The sequence below is a fragment of the Aphis gossypii genome, chromosome 1 (assembly GCF_020184175.1).
Source record: "Aphis gossypii isolate Hap1 chromosome 1, ASM2018417v2, whole genome shotgun sequence".
Lineage (NCBI taxonomy): Eukaryota > Metazoa > Arthropoda > Insecta > Hemiptera > Aphididae > Aphis > Aphis gossypii.
In genome coordinates, this window is record NC_065530.1 from 40,014,652 (window position 1) to 40,034,386 (window position 19,735).

A 19,735-nucleotide genomic window follows, 5' to 3' on the forward strand; every position below is an offset into this window, starting at 1 on the left:
TAAATAATATACTGACTTTACTTCTTTACAATCTTATAAAATGTAATTAATATATTTTTAATACAAGTACAAATAAAATAATATATAAACAAAACGAAAACATGTTATTTTTTCAAAAAAAAAAAGTCTCTTACTAACTAAAATAAAAACAAGTTAATAATAATCAAGTTTTATTATTTTAGCTTTTATAGATTAAAGGAATCCGTATTTACATCAAAATTAAAATATTATAAGAAAAGAAAATTATGAACCATAAGAATTTGTAAATAAATTTAATAAAATTTTCATTTGGCACCCACTTTTTCCAATTCACTGAACTTCAATTGTTGTATTTGAGAATTATTCAATGACACTCCAAAGCTACGTTCGATGGTCTGTTTGATGTCGACTCCCATCAATGAATCCATTCCTAAATCAGCTAAAGTAGATGTAGGCTTAACTGAAAGTGGATCTTGAATCCCTAAATAATTGAAGAAAACGATTGAAAATAATTGTGTAAAATTATAAATACAATAGTTATACATTAGTTAAAATAATTTTTTTTCTTTATAGTACATTTACTATTACCTAATCAGTGATATAATTTTGTAAAAATAAATAAAACTGTATAATACTAAACATAACAGTAATAAACTGGAAATATGTTACAATTTTAGAAAACTAAAATATTAAGATAACTCGAACTTCGAGGGGGAAAACTTCCAAACATATCGTAATACATAATTCACGTTTTCAAACAAAACTAATAATACATTAAGTGACAAAAAATATATATACATTATCCGTATTAAAGATATTTACAAAAATCAGTGGAGAGTTATATCAAAATCTGATTTTTTTAAAAAAAATATAGTTTCAAATTTATTTTTATATATAAATTGTATGAACAAATATTATCAACAGTTTTTAAATAATAAATATCATATTGTTATAAAAAAAAATATCTATATAAATAACACTATAATCAAGAGTTGTAATTGGATTATAGTTTACTGTCATTCTTGAAACTATAACTATAAAATAGTTTTTTTTTACTATTAAAATTTTTTTTAAGTTACCCATAATTCCAGAAACGATTTCCGTGAGCGATTGAGATTTTGAATTCTCTGTCACTTTTCTTTTGGTTGGTATCACATGCGAAGCAACGACCGCTGAACTTTGTGTTAATAATATATCCAACGCCACTAAGCAAGACGATATTTTTTGGGCAAGAGTACCATTGATTTCTTTTTCTTCATTACCACGAGTTAATAGATATGCCATTCCGACGTCACCGATGCCTCCCCATTGAATAGATTGCTGTGATATATAAAAAAAAAAAATAGTATTAGGTACCGTCGTCTGTTGTAAAAAACATATAGGATTCTATGAGTAGTGGTATTAAAAAGATTTCTTTTTACCGCCGGTAGTCCTCGTTTTTGTCTTTGCTCCGAAATCCTTTCCATGATAGAGTTTGCGTAACCGTAATTGGTTTGTCCCCTGTTTCCTCGACCGCAAGAAATGGACGAAAACGTGACAAAATACTCAATATCCTTACTAACACCTTCCGAAGCTTCGTCTAAATACTTAGTGGTTAACACTTTACTGTTGTACACAGTCTGGAAGTTATCAACTGTTTGGTTTTCGAAAATTCCGTCTCTCAAAACCTAAACCATTAAAAAATATTATAAACACAATTCCGTGTTAAACATCTATATAATCTATATACAACATAATATATTTCGTACCCCGGCCAAGTTGAAAATTCCACCAAGTGGACCTAGACTGAGAGCTAATTTCACAGTTTCTTTGGCTCCCGACAATGTAGTCAGGTCAAATGTGCTGATTTCCACTTTGATGTTTTGGCTTCTCCAAATATTTACTCTATATTTCTGGTATCCTGTTTGAATTCCACTCCGAGAACAGAGAATAATATTCTTTGCCCCGCGCTCTACTGCCCACTCCGTAAGTTCCATTCCAAATCCACCAAGACCACCTAAAATCGATTTCAATTATATTGACTGACTACAATTTTATTTATAATAGATTTACCCGAAAGTATGTAACTTTTGCTTGGATCAAAATATACCCGACGGTATGCTGCAAAGTTTACGGTCGGCGTCTCACCGGACACTTCAACTATTATCTTCTTTCCAGTCTTATTATTGGAGTAGGATCTATGTGAAAACAAAATTGTACATTATCTTCAATACATACATAAACACAATCTAAATTTACCTGAAAGCCGACTCAACTTCAGAATACGGATAAATAGTGAACGGTAAAGGTTTTACAATATCTTTCTTTATTCTTGAATCGACGAATGAATGAATATTATCTGCATATTGATTATTTAAAATAGAAATATCTTCAAACTTGGCTGATATTACTTCAAATCCATTTTGTGAATCTGGACATAATATAATCATTAGATTCTGATCACGTCATCAGTTTTTAAATAAATTATTGGCTACTAGAAAAATATTGTTGTTACTAACTTATGACATATACCTAATGTTACTATTTTATGTTTATAATATTATATGCTACAATTGCATTTAAGTCTAAAAATTAAAATGTCTCAAAACACAACTAACTATATAATATAAATTATAAGATGAAATTGTATAGGTAGTGTATAAATATTATACAATTTACTTGATAAGGCTGATACGTTTGTATTTTCGGTGATTATAATTTTTGATTCAACAGCGAGCAGTTCCGGCAAACGATTAGAACAATCTTTGGACAAAACCACATAATCAACTCCTTGATTTAGAGTCAACGTTGATACCGAGTGAATGAATTTTGAATCAAATCTCGTAGTTGAAACTTGACTCACCTTTATTTAATATAAACATTTAACATGATATAAACGATTTTCTAATCTACATTTCGATGACTCACTTCTGGGTAATCGCTTTTAATAATTTCAAGTTGTTCATTAGTTTCGGCTACAACAAACACATTGCACTTGAGTGATAGTGCAATTGAAATAGCCGCGTAATTCACACTGTTTCCGCCAACAAATATCAACACGTTTTTAGATTCCGATAACTTTCCTTTATGTATTAAAGCATAAGTGGCCTGAATTCGAATTAGAAATGTATTTATTAGACTCAATAAATAGGATTTTATATATATAAAAAAAAGACGCTTTACCAAAAAGTAAGAGTATGGAACAGTGGCGGCTTGTTGCAAAGTCCAACTTTTTGGTACATCCCATACAATAGCATTACTCTGACTAACTGTCGTTGATAGAGCTCCAGTTTTAACCAATCCCATTACCTTTTGACCATTTGTCTTAAAACCAGAAAATTCTACTCCAAAGTCGGTTTTCTATAAAACAAAATAAGTATCACATAAATACGTATGAAAATATTATAATGAAATTATAAATTATCCACCATTGAAGAAAGTGCAGCCAAGTCGACATTGTTAACTCCGGTATACGCTATAGTTATAGAATCACTGCTGTCACTGCTGTTGAAATATCTATAAGTAAGATAGAAGTATAAAATAATATAAACTTATCAATAATATAAAAATGTATTTACTTTGACGCCTGAACCCATTGAAGTGTTGTCAGATCGCCCTTAGACTGTACGGACACTTTAGCTTCAGTTGTTTGAATATTTGAAACAATTTTTACATCAATTGGTAAATGTCTGTAAGATCCCCAAGTTCCATTTCGCTCCACGTTAAAGAACAGATCGGTTTCAAGGAGTGCAGTAAAATCTTTCAAAGTATATTTTTTACCAGATTCGGTTAGGATACACCTAATAAAATATACATTCGATCACTATCTTATGGTTAAAGTCAACTTATATGAAAGAGATTATTAACTACCTGATGGGATTTTCTTCACCATTAAATTCTTCAACTAAACATTTAGACAGACCGAGAACACCGTTGATATTTTTATCACTATAAAGTATAACCTTTTTGTTCGGATTTCCTTTAATGTCGGCTAATTCCTTTTTCAATGATTCCACCCACGAAAACTGTCCATCCTCAATGTTTAAAGTCGTGTACTGATATTTTGGTGAAATCTAAAAAGTAATTTAACGGAAAAAAATCAACTTAAAAGTTTATCCAAATTGTTTTGTAATTATTTGTTATACTTTTTTCAACAAGAAGTATTTCTTGTCGCCTTTTTCAATAACAGACACTATTTGGAGATTTAACGATTCCAATGTAGTTGGAGTAAGTGCAGAAATATTTTCAACCAAAAGAACAAATCCTCTTGGAGTTAATGCCGAAGAAATTTTATCCAATACAGTAGTGTCAAAATTAATATCATCAGCAACTATCAATTGGTATGCATCGGATAATGGAGCATTTTGAATATTGAAGTCAACAATTTCAATATCTAATGATGATAGCTTGCTTTGTTCGATATTAACTGCCTTGTTCGAAAGAATTGTATAGTCCACCTGAATGGATATCAATGTCATTGTAGTGTATCGTTTTAAAAAGTATTAAATCATTATAATTCCTCACATAAAAATTGGCTTCTGCTTCAATAATTTGAACAATTTCCGTTGCCAATACGTTATTGTTATGGATTTCTGCTGCTTTTACATAGTGTACTCCTATGTTTTCCATGAATAATCCAATCATAGAGTAAAGAATCTCATACGTAGTTAATTCATTTGACTAATATGAGAAACATAGTTATTTTATTTTTATTGATAATTATAAAATTGATTAAATACTTACTGTATATGTATATGGAATAAATGAATGACGTTCCAGAGTTGCTGGAAGTTGGGCATTCTTTTTCAAAGGTGCAGGCGTCACTTTCAATTTGGAGATAGTGACTCCGCCCGATTGCGTCGTCTTAGCATATCCATAATGGTTTACTTCAATTTCTAAACACAATTCGATTATAATAAGTTCAAAGAATACCAAGACATATCATTTTGTATTACCATTTGAATTCGACGATCTTTCAGCAACTTGCTTATGATACACGGGGTCAATGATAATTTCTTTAATGTATGTTGGCAAACGAAGCTCTCTAGTTTTTATAGATATAAGTTCAAATTGTAACAGAGTATCAATATACGATACCCAATTTCCAGTCCAGGCCACTTTACCTCTAGAACCTGATAAAAAGACATCATTTTTGTGTTTCTTATTAATCAGTTATTTTGTTTTCTTACCTTCGCTGTTTGCCTCTACAAAACCTAAAAATGCATCTTTATACTGATATCCTCGAAGTCTCAACTCCTTGTAAAAATCATCAGAATTTAATTCCATTTGTTCTGAAATGGTTGCAAGATGTTCTATTTGATTTTCTTCGGAATTTTGAGCTAATAGTTTTACACGTCCTGAAACTGTTAAAGATCCTCCTTCTAGTAACTCGAATTCGCCGGATTCATTGAGTATGTTAATGCTGAACTGAATACTGCCTTAACACAAAAATAGTATATATTTAATAGACCATTAATTGATTTATAATGACATTATGTACCTTCAGTATTGAGGACAGTGGGCCTATGGAATCTTATATTCTGGAAAATGACAGGAACATCTTCAAACCATTTTCCTTGTAGTTTTGCATAAGCTTTCCATACTAATGTCTAAAATTAAAATGAATACCGTCATGACAATAATAATAACAATAATAATAATAAATAATCATGAGTAATTTTTTTTTTTTAAGAAACTTTTTCTTCCAATGTGCTCATTTAAAATTATGGCATCTAACTAAAAATCCAGACAAAACTGTACAAATTTAGTTTTTAACTGGATTGATTTTTAAACCTTAAACTTAATCCCAATTATTTCAAAAATCAATTAAGTAATTTTGATACAATCTAAAGAATAAATAAACATTGATTATTGAACATTTATTTATTTTATTAGAGATTTAAAATTCTGCATTTTAGATTCTGAACGAAGTGATGAATGTATTTTATTTTATAATTTATAATATTTAAAAGAACTTTAAAGAATGATTCATTTAAAATATGTAGTTCACATGTGTTTTGCATATTTAGTGTGATAGTATTTATTATTGATTGTATTTAAGCCAATAATAACTAAACTGATCAAAGTATATAACTTGGTTTTTTGGTTAAACGTAATTTTTTTTTTTTATAAATGCAATCCTATGGTACATTGTACTATGTACATTCACCGATTATTTATATTCAAAAATTTTAAAAAATATGTGGTTGTAGTATATAAGTTATAATGGTATATGACATAACACACATATTTCCACTAAAGAATGTAAATTATAAATTTTATCACTAAAATAATAATTAATATATCCTATAAATAAATAAATTATTAATAGAATTATTTCTAATCACAATTATACGGATTATATGACAAGCAGCTAATCACTGTTGTATTTAAATAAATAAATATATTTTTTTTTTTTGTAAACTATATTTCTGTTTGTCTATTAAGAATTAAAATTAAAATTTTTGTATATTTTAGTAAATAAAATGCATATCTTACAAATGTTTACTGCATAGATATCCTAGCCCCGAATTGCTGTCAGGTTAGGTCATGTATTAAAATAAAATATATTCTTACTATGTATCCTGCAGCTGGATACAGAATACGTCCATCAATAGTATGACCAACTAAGAATTTATCTTGATCTGTTTTAATATCAACTTCAACTTGGTTATCATTTGACCCGGAATTCTAAATTAAATTTTTTTTTATTATTATCGAATGAAGTGTATTTGATTGTACATTTTGTACAATGAATCAATTGTATTTATAAAATTATATATTTATTAAATTTCTTATCATACCTTTTCCACAAAATTGGGAACTACATAATCGTTCGAATGATCCCACTTTAACATTGGAGATATCATTGGAGTACCTCTAACTACAGGGTACTCTACTTTACCATACAAATTCTGTAATTGCGGCTCTGCTCCGGCAATATATAACCTTTAATAAAATTAATCACATTATCAGTATAAAGATATTATCATATAATAGTTTATGTATTATATGATATTCTTATCATATGCCAGAATATAGATAGAAAAAATACTTACTTTCCAATAGCTTCCAACAAGAAATTCACATGATTTGAAACAGTTTTCTTAGTTAGGCCGACATTTGTCACTGTAGGGGGCAATGATCTCTTCAAAATTGCTTGTAATAAACAATGAGGAGCAATTTCAATGGTTATAGCATTTTCGGGTACATGTTTCATTGCACCATGAAAGTAAACTGGTGAACTTATATTGTTTAAATGATAATCTACTGACGAATACTGGCCTTCTGGTGTATTCCAATGGTGTTCGGGTAATGATGTACTCTTCCACCGATCGGATCGAGGTTTGGGATTTGCCATTATCTACATAAAGAAAAACGCGGGTATATTCAAATATTTATTATATAAATGCATGAATTGGCAAGAGTCATGAAGTATCATTGAACATTTTTATTTATTTTAATTATATTTAAATCTAAATCATACTCATTATAAGTACCTTTTCATAATATGGTCTCAACGCCGGAATAAGGTCCTTTAGGTATGGTGAATGGAAAGCATATCCCATCGAGTCAACGGGCTTAGCAAAAATACCTTCTTGTCTTAAAGTTTCAGCGAATTTTAAAGTTATGTCTTTAGGTCCCGAAATCGTAACACTGTCTGCACTGTTATGACATGCAGCTAATATACCTTCAGGAAGCCTCTTTTGTGTCTCTTCCCATGACAGTCCTACTGCAACCATAGCTCCAGGAGGTACGTCAATTTGTGTCAAGATTTTTGACCTCCAGTACATTGTCAATAACGCTTCTTCTAATGTGAAGCAACCATCTGCATATGCACAGGCGAGTTCACCAACTGAATGACCAATAATACCATCGGGATTGATACCAAGTGAGTGTAAAATATCAACAAGACCAATCTTAAAAAAGTTTATAATATTTATGAAATAAAATGTGTACACAGAAAACAATAAGCTGAATTTACCTGGACAATAATAATCGTAATGGTAACATTGATTATACTCTTAAACGTATTTTCGTCAGATTTATAAAATAAATCATAAACACTGTAGTTATATGGAATTAATATGGAATGTGCATTGTCTACAGTTTGTTTAAACACTTCAAACTTTACTAAATCGGTGACTAATTCTAACGATTGACTTCCCATACCGGGAAAAATGAAGTAGATTGGCCTTTTATCACCGGACACATTACTTTGCTAGAATAATCATATTGTCATTTAATTGGGCATTTCAGTAATTTTTTTTATTAATATAAAACTTACAGCTATTTCAACATTCCGAGGGGATTGTCCGAGAATTGAATAACCAGATAACTTGTAACCAGGAATTGTTGATTTATAAATATCATTGATTAAAGTTAATAGATCGTTGTTATCTGCATATTTTTCAATCTAAAAACGAAAAGTAATCGATATAAATATGTATATACATTATACATACAATATAATTAAATGCTTAAATTTATGATGTGTGTTTAATATTTTTTAAATTAATGTATGCAACTAACAGCTTCAAATTGTTCGTCCAACGCTTCTCTAGTTCGTCCTGACAAAAACACTAGTCTAGGAATTTCGAGTGTTGGTAATGGAATTTTCTGTGCTATTTTATCGTTAGCTCTTAGAATAACATGAACATTTGATCCTCCAACGCCGAATGAATTAATAGAAACTAAATTTCCCGGTAATGGCGTTTGCTTATCAACAACCTAATAAATTGAAATTAATTATACTGTGTCACTTTTATTATACAAATAATACAATCAATTACCTTCAATTCTCCACTAACAAGTTTTGGAATATTGGGGTTTAGTGTTTCAAAATTAATATTAGCCGGAATAATTCCTGTTTCTAGCGCATACAGCACCTTTGCTATTGACACTAAACCTGATACTGGTTCTGCGTGACCCACATTTGATTTAACCGATCCAACAAGCAAAGGAGTTTTACGGTCAATACAAAACACATCCGAAATGGCGTTTAATTCTTGTTTGTCTCCAACCTATATCAATAATATTTTTTAAAAAATATTCTTAAAAATTAATTTAATTGACTTACGCCCGTCCCTGTTCCGTGAGCTTCGACATAATGGACATCTTTGGGATTTAAATTAGCACGTGTGTAAGTATCTCTAATTAGCTGACTTTGCACTGACTGCGAAGGATATGTGGCGCCTTCGATTTTGAATCCGTCGGTATTAGTGGACGTTCCGACTACAGTCGCGTATATTCGTTTAGCATCCGCTGATTTTCTTATGTATAAAGCAACAATAGCTTCACTTCTTACGTATCCATTAGCTATTTATAATATATACGTTATTCTGGTTGTTAAATTTCTTTGTTATGAACGTATATAACATGTTTTGTTAACATAACTTACCGGCAATGTCAAAAGGTCTGCTTGTTCCTGTAGGACTAAGCATATTATAACGATGATACATGACAGAAATGGCTGGTTTTAGGAGTAAATTAGTTCCTGCAACAATAGCTGCATCACATAGACCCGTTTGTATTGCAGTGATGGCGTCGTGTAAACAAAATAGTGCGCTCGAACACGCAGTATCAATGGCGGCACTGGGACCTATTTAAAATACTTTATATCAGAATAGGGCGTCATTCGAATGTTATTTTATTTAAATGATAATATTATGTTATTCGAATATCACAATTATTTAAATAATTTAAAAAATTTTCAATTATGACTACTTGAAGAAAAATGTGTTTGACTGATTTTACTGATTTTCAAACATAGTCACATACTTTTTTGAAATAATGAGTAGTTCATGATGAAAGAATTTTAATTAGTGTTTTAGAATTAAAATGAATGTAAATTACACTATAATTCATTTGCAATAAGCATTATGTTTGAAAATTATTCGAATAGTTTTTAAATAAATTTATCGACTAATTTTAAATTCAAATACATATTTAGGTATTCGAAAATACATATCTCGATAACAGTTTCGTATCCAAGAAATTGAATTAATGTAAGAATTTTATATGCAAATACCATTAAAATTGTACTGGAAAGAAATTCTGTTTGCCAGCATAGATCTAATTGCACCGATTGTTTCATATCCAGACATTTTTTCTGGTGTGCGCTCAAAATAATCTGATGATTCTGTAGTCATCATACCAACATATACTCCCGTTTTTGTTCCACGTATATCTTGTGGGTTAACGCCTATGATTTTAAACATTACATAAATTCAAGAATAAAAGTGAAGTAATTTTAATGTATTTATTATATAAAATTACCAGCGTCGAGTATGGCTTCGTGTGTAACCTCGAGTAAAATCCTAAGTTGTACATCCATAGCATTAGCCAGTTTGGAATGAATTCCAAAAAACTCAGCGTCAAATTTGCTGATTTCTTTTAATTTTCCTGTCCTTGCCGGAACTCCGTACATTCCTATTTAATAAAACATAATATTCAGTTGGTATATTGAAAAATATTTAATTTTAAGTTAGATAGTAAATATATGTTTGTACCTACACATGATTACACAATTCACAGAATAAATTACATAAAATCGAATTTACCTGGAGACCATCTTCTGTTATCAATAGTCAATAAATCCGCGTTATTGTACAATTTTTGTTTAAATTCTTCAGTAGAGTTACATTCTGGAAATCGTCCAGAAATACCCGATATTACTATTTCGTTAGTTTCCGGCATGTCTGCAAATAAATAAATTGTAATAATGATATCAATAATAATAATAATAATATAAATTAAATTATACACTATGAGTTCACGCAAGAATAATTTCCTAATCTTAATTTTTTTCAACATTACTTATTTGAATAATTATAAAAAATACTAATAACAATATTAAATATTAATAAGTTCAAAACAATTGAGAACTTACTAATGTATATCAATTAAGTGTTAAATGTTAATAATTTAATATAAATCCAATTATTTTATTTAATTTTTCATTATATAATCCCTTGAATGAATTTATTATCAATATAATATTATTATCTGTTCCGCGTGAATAGAAAAATTAACATACAATTTGTTCGTAATTTTTACAGTTATTTTTTTTTTAAGATTAAAACAATTTTAATTATTTAGCCTAATGTTACACTTATAACAGATACGAGTATTCTCCATAAAACGAAACGGTTTGCTTATTTTCAAAAATTCGTACATGAAAATGTATAGTTTCTTTTTTTACATACATAGCGAATTTTCAATAAATTATAAAAGAACACTAGGAAAAATGTTTAGTACTTTGGCTATGCCTATATAACTCTATTTATTTAACAATATTGCACACTTTATAAAATAATAAAAATTATATTTTTTTGTTAATATAATATGCACATTGCACATTTTGTTTATATTCTCTATATTTTTATTATACATTAATTTACTTGCACAATAAAAAATAAAGATAATAAATTCGTTGGATTTTTAATTTGAATATGTAGACATGTCAGATTATTCGAGAATTTCAGGAAAATAAAAATGTTGACCTTAAAAGTTAAAACTGATCATTAACTACAATTTTTCTTACCTCACAATAATAATATTATATAAAAAGATTAATGTCATAATCTATCAATTAAAATAAGGTGTCATACGTCCTAATTTTAAATTTATACAGAATTGTCCTTTATTTTAGCTTTATGTCCTGTTCAAACGAACTTATTTTGGGATGTTTTTATCGATTTCAATTATTCCGTATTAATTCTTATTAATACGTATAAATATAAATACAGTTTTTAGTATTTTTACGTACCCAGTTCAAATTTTATACAATTAGTTTATATATACTTTTTTTTCATCACCAAAGAGTTAAAACATTTTAATCTTAAATAAAACATCAGCAAAACAATCTTGATAATGAAATTTGCTTAATTTGCACTCTGGATTTTATTAAATAGGTAATAATTTAAACATTCAATAAATGAATCACTTACTACAAAGGTCAATTTCTATTAAAATAGGTATTTATATTTACTATTTAAAGGTCGTTTTTCCAATGTCATTTAATGTACAGGTAGGTATTATAATAATCTATAATATTATAAAATAGACATATCTATTTTAAATTTAATAATACGCATGATTAAACTTTTTTAAACATGACGCTAAGAGTATATACTTATAAAATAAAAAAAAATAATAATAAGAATAACATTTTTGAATTTTATGAAATTATAAGCTGAAAATAAATTTCTGAAATTATTCCTTAATGCTCAAGAGTCAAGGGTATAAAAATAATTAATAGTTATAAATACATATTTATAAATGATTTGTTTTAAAATATTACGTGTATTATTTCAATCATTTTTTAAATTTAGAATAACATTTTATGATACACACGTTCAAAATTAATTTACAACCGAACAAATCTTTCCATCGCTTATATAAGTGTTTATATACTATTAACTGTTGTGAATTTTGAAGTATTGCTGAAAAACTATATAAAAAAATTTTTATCAGCATAAAATTTAAAATGTATAATTCAATATTTGTATAAATTAAAAACATATTCACAGTTCTTCTAGCTGCTAATCAATATCAATCAAACAAAAATATGATTTGTTAAAGACACACTTAAATTAAATAAAAATATAATTTAGTTTAGTTCATTAAATAGTCACGCACCAGTGAGAAAATTCTTATGCACCTACGTAGGATAATAAATTATGGGAGTGTAATTTATGATTTATTATGTATATTATTCTCAAATCGCAAGATCTTCTTACTATTTACTAGTTAAATATCAATATAATTGTCGAATTATATAATTAAGTGATTTTAAATCATTAATCATGAAGGCTAAACAACATTTTGTAGTAAAATATTATTGTTAAAAAATCTTTATTTTCCTAATTAAACCGAAAATGTCTAATAAAATTATGAAATTTTTGAGATTAAGGTTATTAAAATTTAAAAATTCATGTGTTTTTCATAATAAAATAATTTGCAAATGTTTTTGATTTTGAAGGAATCTTATCAAAAATGTAATTTTAAATAAATAAAAAAAAATGTGATTATAATAATATGTAAGTATATTTAATGCTTTCAAAAACATTATGAAAGTACTTTCAAGGAACCTTTCATTACATTTTCAATGTTTTTGACATGAAATATTCATTTTTATTAAGCTGTATAAAAAACAATTGTAAAATGTCAAATGTCTTAAAATAACTTGAAATTAGTGAAAATATTTTTAAAATGTCATTACGTATGGACAATTATAATAATGAAAACAATATTTAAATGTATCAAATGTTTATAGTTAATGTATTATGATTACAAACAATATCCATTTACAAATAAATTCTTATATCCAATTTCGTTAAAATTTAAACTTCCAAGGCTCATAAAAAATGTAAGTAGACGAAGTTTACGTTTAACTTTAAAATCTAAGCTGTGTAATAAATGTATTCATTTTTCAATGAATAATTGTTTTATTATTTTTTATTTTTTGCACCTGAAGACACTTTAAATAAATTATAGTAGACAAAAATGTTTCAATTTTCTACTTTGAGCATTATTGAGAGTAATTTTAATAGAAAATTAAATCTTATATTATGTACTTTTTTTTACAAGTAAAAAGTACTTTTCAAAATAATCAGAAATTACAAAAATATATAAATACAAAAAGTTGTTAAATTATAATAGTGTTGTTAAAATAGTTGTTTAGTAATTTTGGTTATCAACAAGTTTGACCTTCTTTTGACCAGAATCGTTTTTTATCGTATACAATGATTTATTGTTGAATTCAAATTTGACACATATTAACACATACTGGATCTATGATGGGGGGAAGCAAATGAGTGTCCTTGTCCCAGGCGCTATTGATATAAGGTCCTGTCTTATAAGCTTTTGAAAAATAAAAAAAAGTCATGACCATAAAATATATAATAAAATATTTATAAAGTATAATCGGTATATTTCCAAATTACCATCAAGAAAAAAAAATAATGTTACACATAAATTATTTAAAAATATATAATGTTTATCTTTAAACTATTTTTGTCTAGAATTGATATCTTTTACACAGATGCTAAGTTTTAATAAGTTTATTAGTTCTCGAAGAAACCCCAACCTGGTGACCTATGATAATCATATATTATTTTAATTTAATTTTAAATACGATATTATGTATTTTTGCATCGTTAATTTGTTCCTATCGACTATTGAGTAATAGATTTTATTTAAATATTACGACTTGGTTATAACTTATAACATTCATTTTTATAAACAGAAAAACAATTTAAAAACTTAGTGGGAGTATAAAAAGAAAACTAGAAGTTAAAAATCAAATGAGTAATTAAAATAAAGAAATTTTTAATTTATGTTTATGTGTTTTATTATTATTACTTTTAATGATGTTTAAGCATAATATAGGTAATATTGACATGTTCTATAATTTATACTATATAATATGTGTATTGTGTATTATAACAATGGTTTCAATAAAAAATATTTTGTAATAAAACAATATACTTCTTGATTTGTATTTAAAAATTTTGTTGTATGTGTACTCCGGCACACTTCATAGCTTTATCTATATAACTTTATAAGGGCGCTGCATTTTTATTAGCTCAAAATGTCAAATATGCATTATAGATATTCGATATTTAAGTCCAAAAATTTATAATTTATAATTATACGTAAAAAAATAAAAATGAACTAATAACATTAATAATAACATTAAAAATAACATTAAAAATAATGTAGTACAATAACCTAATAATTAAATTTTAAAAAGGCACAATATGTCGTTGTAACAACGGTAAAGTGCGATAAAGGCAAGATACCCTTACTTTTTCGCAAAATCTATCTTTATCGTATGGAATAAATAATCATTGATAGATTAGAATAAATAGCAATAGTTGTATTTTAGTTATAGATATAAAATATAATATGTATAAAAAATATGCCACTGTAGCTCCTCGTATAACAATATTTTTTATTTCGGTGACAATAACCGTCGGAAATAAAAGCGTTCGAAAAAAGGTTTTGGGTTTTCGGACTTTAGAGAAAAATACCATTCTGGAATTTCGATTCGAAAAAAACGATGGATACCGTCAAATATCCAAAATCTGGCACTGCACATAATTGTAACATTCACTATATTATAGTGACCTAATCAATGACGAAATATGCTTGACACCTACTATACAACAGTAAACAGAGACAATTTTTAAGCCTTATGTTCGCGATAAATAAATTTAATACGTATTGAAATAAATTTTAACTAATGTTTATCGAACGAAAAACGAAGTATAAAATGTAATTTTCATTTATTATGATAATAGTTTAAGGTCACTTCGAATATTTTTAAAATCAAGAAATCAAAAAAATAAAATAAAATTAGAAAACTTACTGTACTCTGTGGTAGGTTTAGAATATACCTAATGTTATTGAGAAAGTCACTATAACGCATATGAATTAAATAAATTAATGTATACGTAACACGACTATAATTTCTAAAACATTCCATTTTGTTTAATATATTGGTTATAGTAGTGAGTGATTCAGTATCAATTACAATTTTCTAAAGATGGTTTATGTTATGTTTATATTAATAAACGTGTAGGTTGATTCAATTTTTTAAAAATTAAATATTGCATATAGTTTATAATTCCATGCTTACCGGCATACGTAGAATCGTGTAATTATAGATTCATTCTATCATAAACTTAAAATTGTTATAAATATTTCGTAGTTGTGTATCTTGTATTATATCGTTAATTAACGTTTGAATATCAAACTTTATTAAAATTTTAATTTCAAATGGTTATAAAAAAACTGTGAATACGTATATTCAATATTTTAAAATTATTCTAAAAATAAACTATGAAGAATATTACATTACATTTTTAACGAAGAATAAAAATTGTATTTTAATAAATCATAACAAAACTTAATTTAAAATATTTATAGGAACATGGCTCAAAAACAGATCAAATGTCTTTAAAATGTATAACAATATTATTGAATTATATCTTGATATTAATAATAATATTTAGTAAAAATTAAAATTCTCTATAATCATTACCTCTATTCTAATTTTAAAAGTGTACGAACCTTTATTTATTGACACAAAAGTACAATGAAACAAATTGATGCGGAAAACGAAAATCCACTTGAGATGAACTTACTAGTGAAATTAAATCTTACTTGATGTTTAGATGATGATTGAACACTAAAATGAGAATAATCATATAAATCAAAAATATAAAATAATGAATCTATAAATCTATTCCTGTTGTATCACGTCTTTATTATGATTGGATCTTATAAAAAAACGTTTACGTATTTATGGTTTTATTTTATTCGATAACAAAGGTCACACTTTTGATAATTAATTCGGGTTAGAATAATGCAAAAAATGCATAATAATATCATCTTAATTAATAGATATATATTAGAAAAATTATTTTATAATTTTTATTGCTTATAGAAATTAGGTTTTTATTTATTATACATTTACACATAATGTATTGTAATTTAATGAAGAATCAACAAATTGCAAATTTTATTTTAGTTTATTTACAAATTTACAATTAGATTTTAATAATGAAGTACTTTAAATACATTAGTATAACAACATTTTATTTTTTTTTATTTTTTTTTTTTTATCATAGTTTGCCCAATCTATTTAATTATAGACAATATTATAACCGATGTACTGCTTATTCGGTAGAGAACTGATAATTCAAATTTCATATCAATAATTAATAATAATCAACATGTTGCTAATGTATGACTACAGTTTTAACTTAATACATTTAAAATTTAACGGAACTTTAGAGTAAATTTTTTTATTTGCGCTCCAAATGGATGTATTCACCTTTATATATTATGTTTTAAATTTAAAAAATAGGATTAAAAAAATATAAAATAAATATAATTAATAAAGTATAACATTTTAATTAAAGTTTACAAATAATTTTATTTATAAAATCACTCAATCCAAATAAAATTATTTTATACATAAGACACGATGTATGTAGAATAGATTAAATTATGGTTTTAATAAATGATATACACAATAAAAAAATATACAATTATTTAAACCTATTTTTCATACCTAAATTTGAAATAAAGAAACCAAAATCAATGCTTGAATGAATTAAAAAATTTTCACCTTAAAATGATATTTTACCTTTTTAAAGATGAAAATTTAAAAATTTATAAAATACTTTGGGTGAACCATACACATATTAATTATTATTACCTATATAATTATCCATTATAAATTATAATATTTTGAAAAAAGTATAGGTACACTTAACTAAATACGTCAGTTACCAATGTTAAAATATTCTCTATTTTCTACATAAAAAAATAAAAACCCTTTTTGTATTTAAATTTCGTACAATTTTAAAGAATATATTATATAAAACATAAAAGTACTACATTTGCTACAAATATGCTTGAGCGATAACTTTAAAGCGTTAAATAGAAAGAACCCTCCCGAAAATACCATTGAAATTCTGAACAAACCTGACAAACCTAGTCAGTTGTAGTGTTGCGTTCCGTATTATAAAAATAGAGTACCTATGGCTAGGATCACATTTTACCACCCCTTATTATTAAGTAATTTATTATTTGATTTATTGATTGATGCATTTTTATCGACAACAGTACTTTTTTATTATAATATTAATTCTTTTTTTAGCCACCTGCTAAATTCAATGCGTACGGTGTATTATTATATTATAATTTATACTTCAAATACTTGATTTGTTCCTTTATTTTTAATTTAACATTCTGATGACGAATGACGATTTTATATGGACTTTTATGAGACGCAATATAAATATAAATAAAATATCCGTATTTTAAAAAAATGATAATCCATTTATAAGCCACACACACATATAAAGTATTGTACTGATTTCTATAAGAGACTTTAACATAGGTAATACACCCTTATAAAGGATCAGGTAATAATATATGAGCACGATAAAAACGAAAAGAAATAGTTGAAATAGAATCTAAGAAGATAACTTCAACAACTATAATACTTCCTGAGTCCTGACCTCTATTATATATTATCTGGAATGATGCTTCTTAGTCCTTAGTATAAAGTGGTTGAAGAAAGAAGGGACTTTAAAAATATTTACCTGAATGGCTTTAAGAATTTTAGGCGATAATGTAAATGTTTTTGTGAAATTTAATTCTTTTAGAATTGTTTTAGAAACATAATTATATATTTGTTTGTATACGAAAATTACACAGGTATACCCTATGTATAGAGTATTCGATTGAATTCATCATTACAAGGTTTGGATTTTTTTCTGCACCCTAGATCGGTAAATCGCATTGTTAGGTTAGGTTATAATATGTCATGCCTGAGTATCATAATAATTTTTATTCACAGAATGAGTATAGGTATACTAGTTCTTTTGGACACCTAATGAAATAAACATTGACTTACCCATTATTTCAGTGTAGAGGCGTTGTTCCATGTGGGTCTCTCGTTAATAATCGTCTGTCTAGATTCATTCCTTTAATATTACCATACTATAATGGGTCTATACTCTATACAACTTATACAGCATAGATTATAATATATTATACACCAACATAATCATGTATATTATATTTGATTTAAAGGTTATTTATTTTCGTGTATTACAATTTACAACAATCTTATGTCTGGAAAACTCTAATTTGCGGAAATAGGATAATTGTCACAGAAAAAGAAACATTTTTCTATGTTTGAAAATTTTTACTGAAATATATAGATCTAAAAGAAAATTATGATAACGTTATACAGTTATAACAAGCCTGCAGGAAATAATAGTTAACAGTGGTTTTTTAAAATTAAATTAAATATTTACGCAGATTTCATTCTTTTAAAATATAAGTTATTTAGTGTTTATAAACATAAAGAAAGAAAAACTATTACAATTTGGATTAGTGTGTATCTTTCCAATTTTTTTTTTCATTTAAAACTTCTTGTATTTATAGACATTTTTAAAATTTTAAACATAATGAAATAATAATATTATAGGTAGAAATATATTTATATACTATTATATTTTATATTATCAATTAGAAGTTAGTAATAAGTTAAAAGTTAATTTGTGTAGACTGGATACCTAATCTAGGGTTGCCATATGTACCGGTTTAGCCAGGGCTGTACTAATTTTCGATATCCAGTAAGTTTTCCGGGCAACCAATTGTCTCGAAATCAAGCTTCAAGATTATTTTTACATTTTACTAAACATTTCTGTAATAGAAAAACAAAATTGTTTAGATGAATGAAAAAAATAATCGAGTTGATAGTTTAATTGATTGACGAAATCCGTATTAAAACTGTGTTCCTATAGTTTGGTAGTTGGTGACGACAATTAATTATTTATAAAATAATAAATAACTAATAATATAAGTCATTGTTTTCCTGTTCTTCCACAATAATTTTTGCTATGACTAATCGGTTTATTCGCTAATAATTGATCATTTTTTCGATTAGTCATTATTCCGATTTCCGATTTGTAATATTGAGTAAGTTTTTGAATTACAAACATATGTAGTATAGTAGAATGCTGACCATTATGTGTATATTTTAATTACAATCAAATACCGTGTTAAAACTGATGGTTGACCGTGGACGAGTGGTATACTATTTTTCCCATAAAATGTATATCTACAAAATTTATTTGATTCGTTTTAATTAAAATAAAATATGGCAACCCTAACCTATCCTAACCTAAATATTCTATATGAATAGATTATACATAGTTGGATCATCTTTTGCAAATATTTTATT

At 26.4% G+C, this 19,735-nt stretch overlaps 1 protein-coding gene across 2 annotated transcripts; it reads right to left on the bottom strand.

The window, feature by feature from the left end:
• On the bottom strand, positions 1-16,211 carry LOC114125345 (fatty acid synthase-like). Of its 2 annotated transcripts, none has more exons than XM_050208461.1 (32): positions 16,039-16,211; positions 10,521-10,658; positions 10,237-10,389; positions 9,989-10,162; positions 9,359-9,559; positions 9,038-9,276; positions 8,751-8,981; positions 8,491-8,688; positions 8,246-8,374; positions 7,943-8,179; positions 7,458-7,877; positions 7,017-7,321; positions 6,762-6,906; positions 6,535-6,648; positions 5,459-5,567; positions 5,148-5,396; positions 4,914-5,090; positions 4,702-4,853; positions 4,483-4,638; positions 4,104-4,415; positions 3,829-4,031; positions 3,537-3,758; positions 3,387-3,474; positions 3,142-3,318; positions 2,887-3,066; positions 2,638-2,821; positions 2,218-2,389; positions 2,032-2,156; positions 1,728-1,975; positions 1,401-1,646; positions 1,059-1,299; positions 1-460 (listed from the first exon to the last, which is right to left on the bottom strand). In XM_050208461.1, the coding sequence occupies exons 2-32, from the start codon at positions 10,654-10,656 to the stop codon at positions 285-287; spliced, it is 6,099 nt and encodes a 2,032-aa protein (XP_050064418.1). In that variant the 5' UTR covers positions 10,657-10,658; positions 16,039-16,211; the 3' UTR covers positions 1-284. The 2 variants fall into 2 exon arrangements, with proteins under 2 accessions (XP_050064418.1, XP_050064429.1); XM_050208472.1 differs by lacking the exon at positions 16,039-16,211 and adding an exon at positions 16,010-16,028.
• Between the last annotated feature and the right edge of the window lie 3,524 nt (positions 16,212-19,735).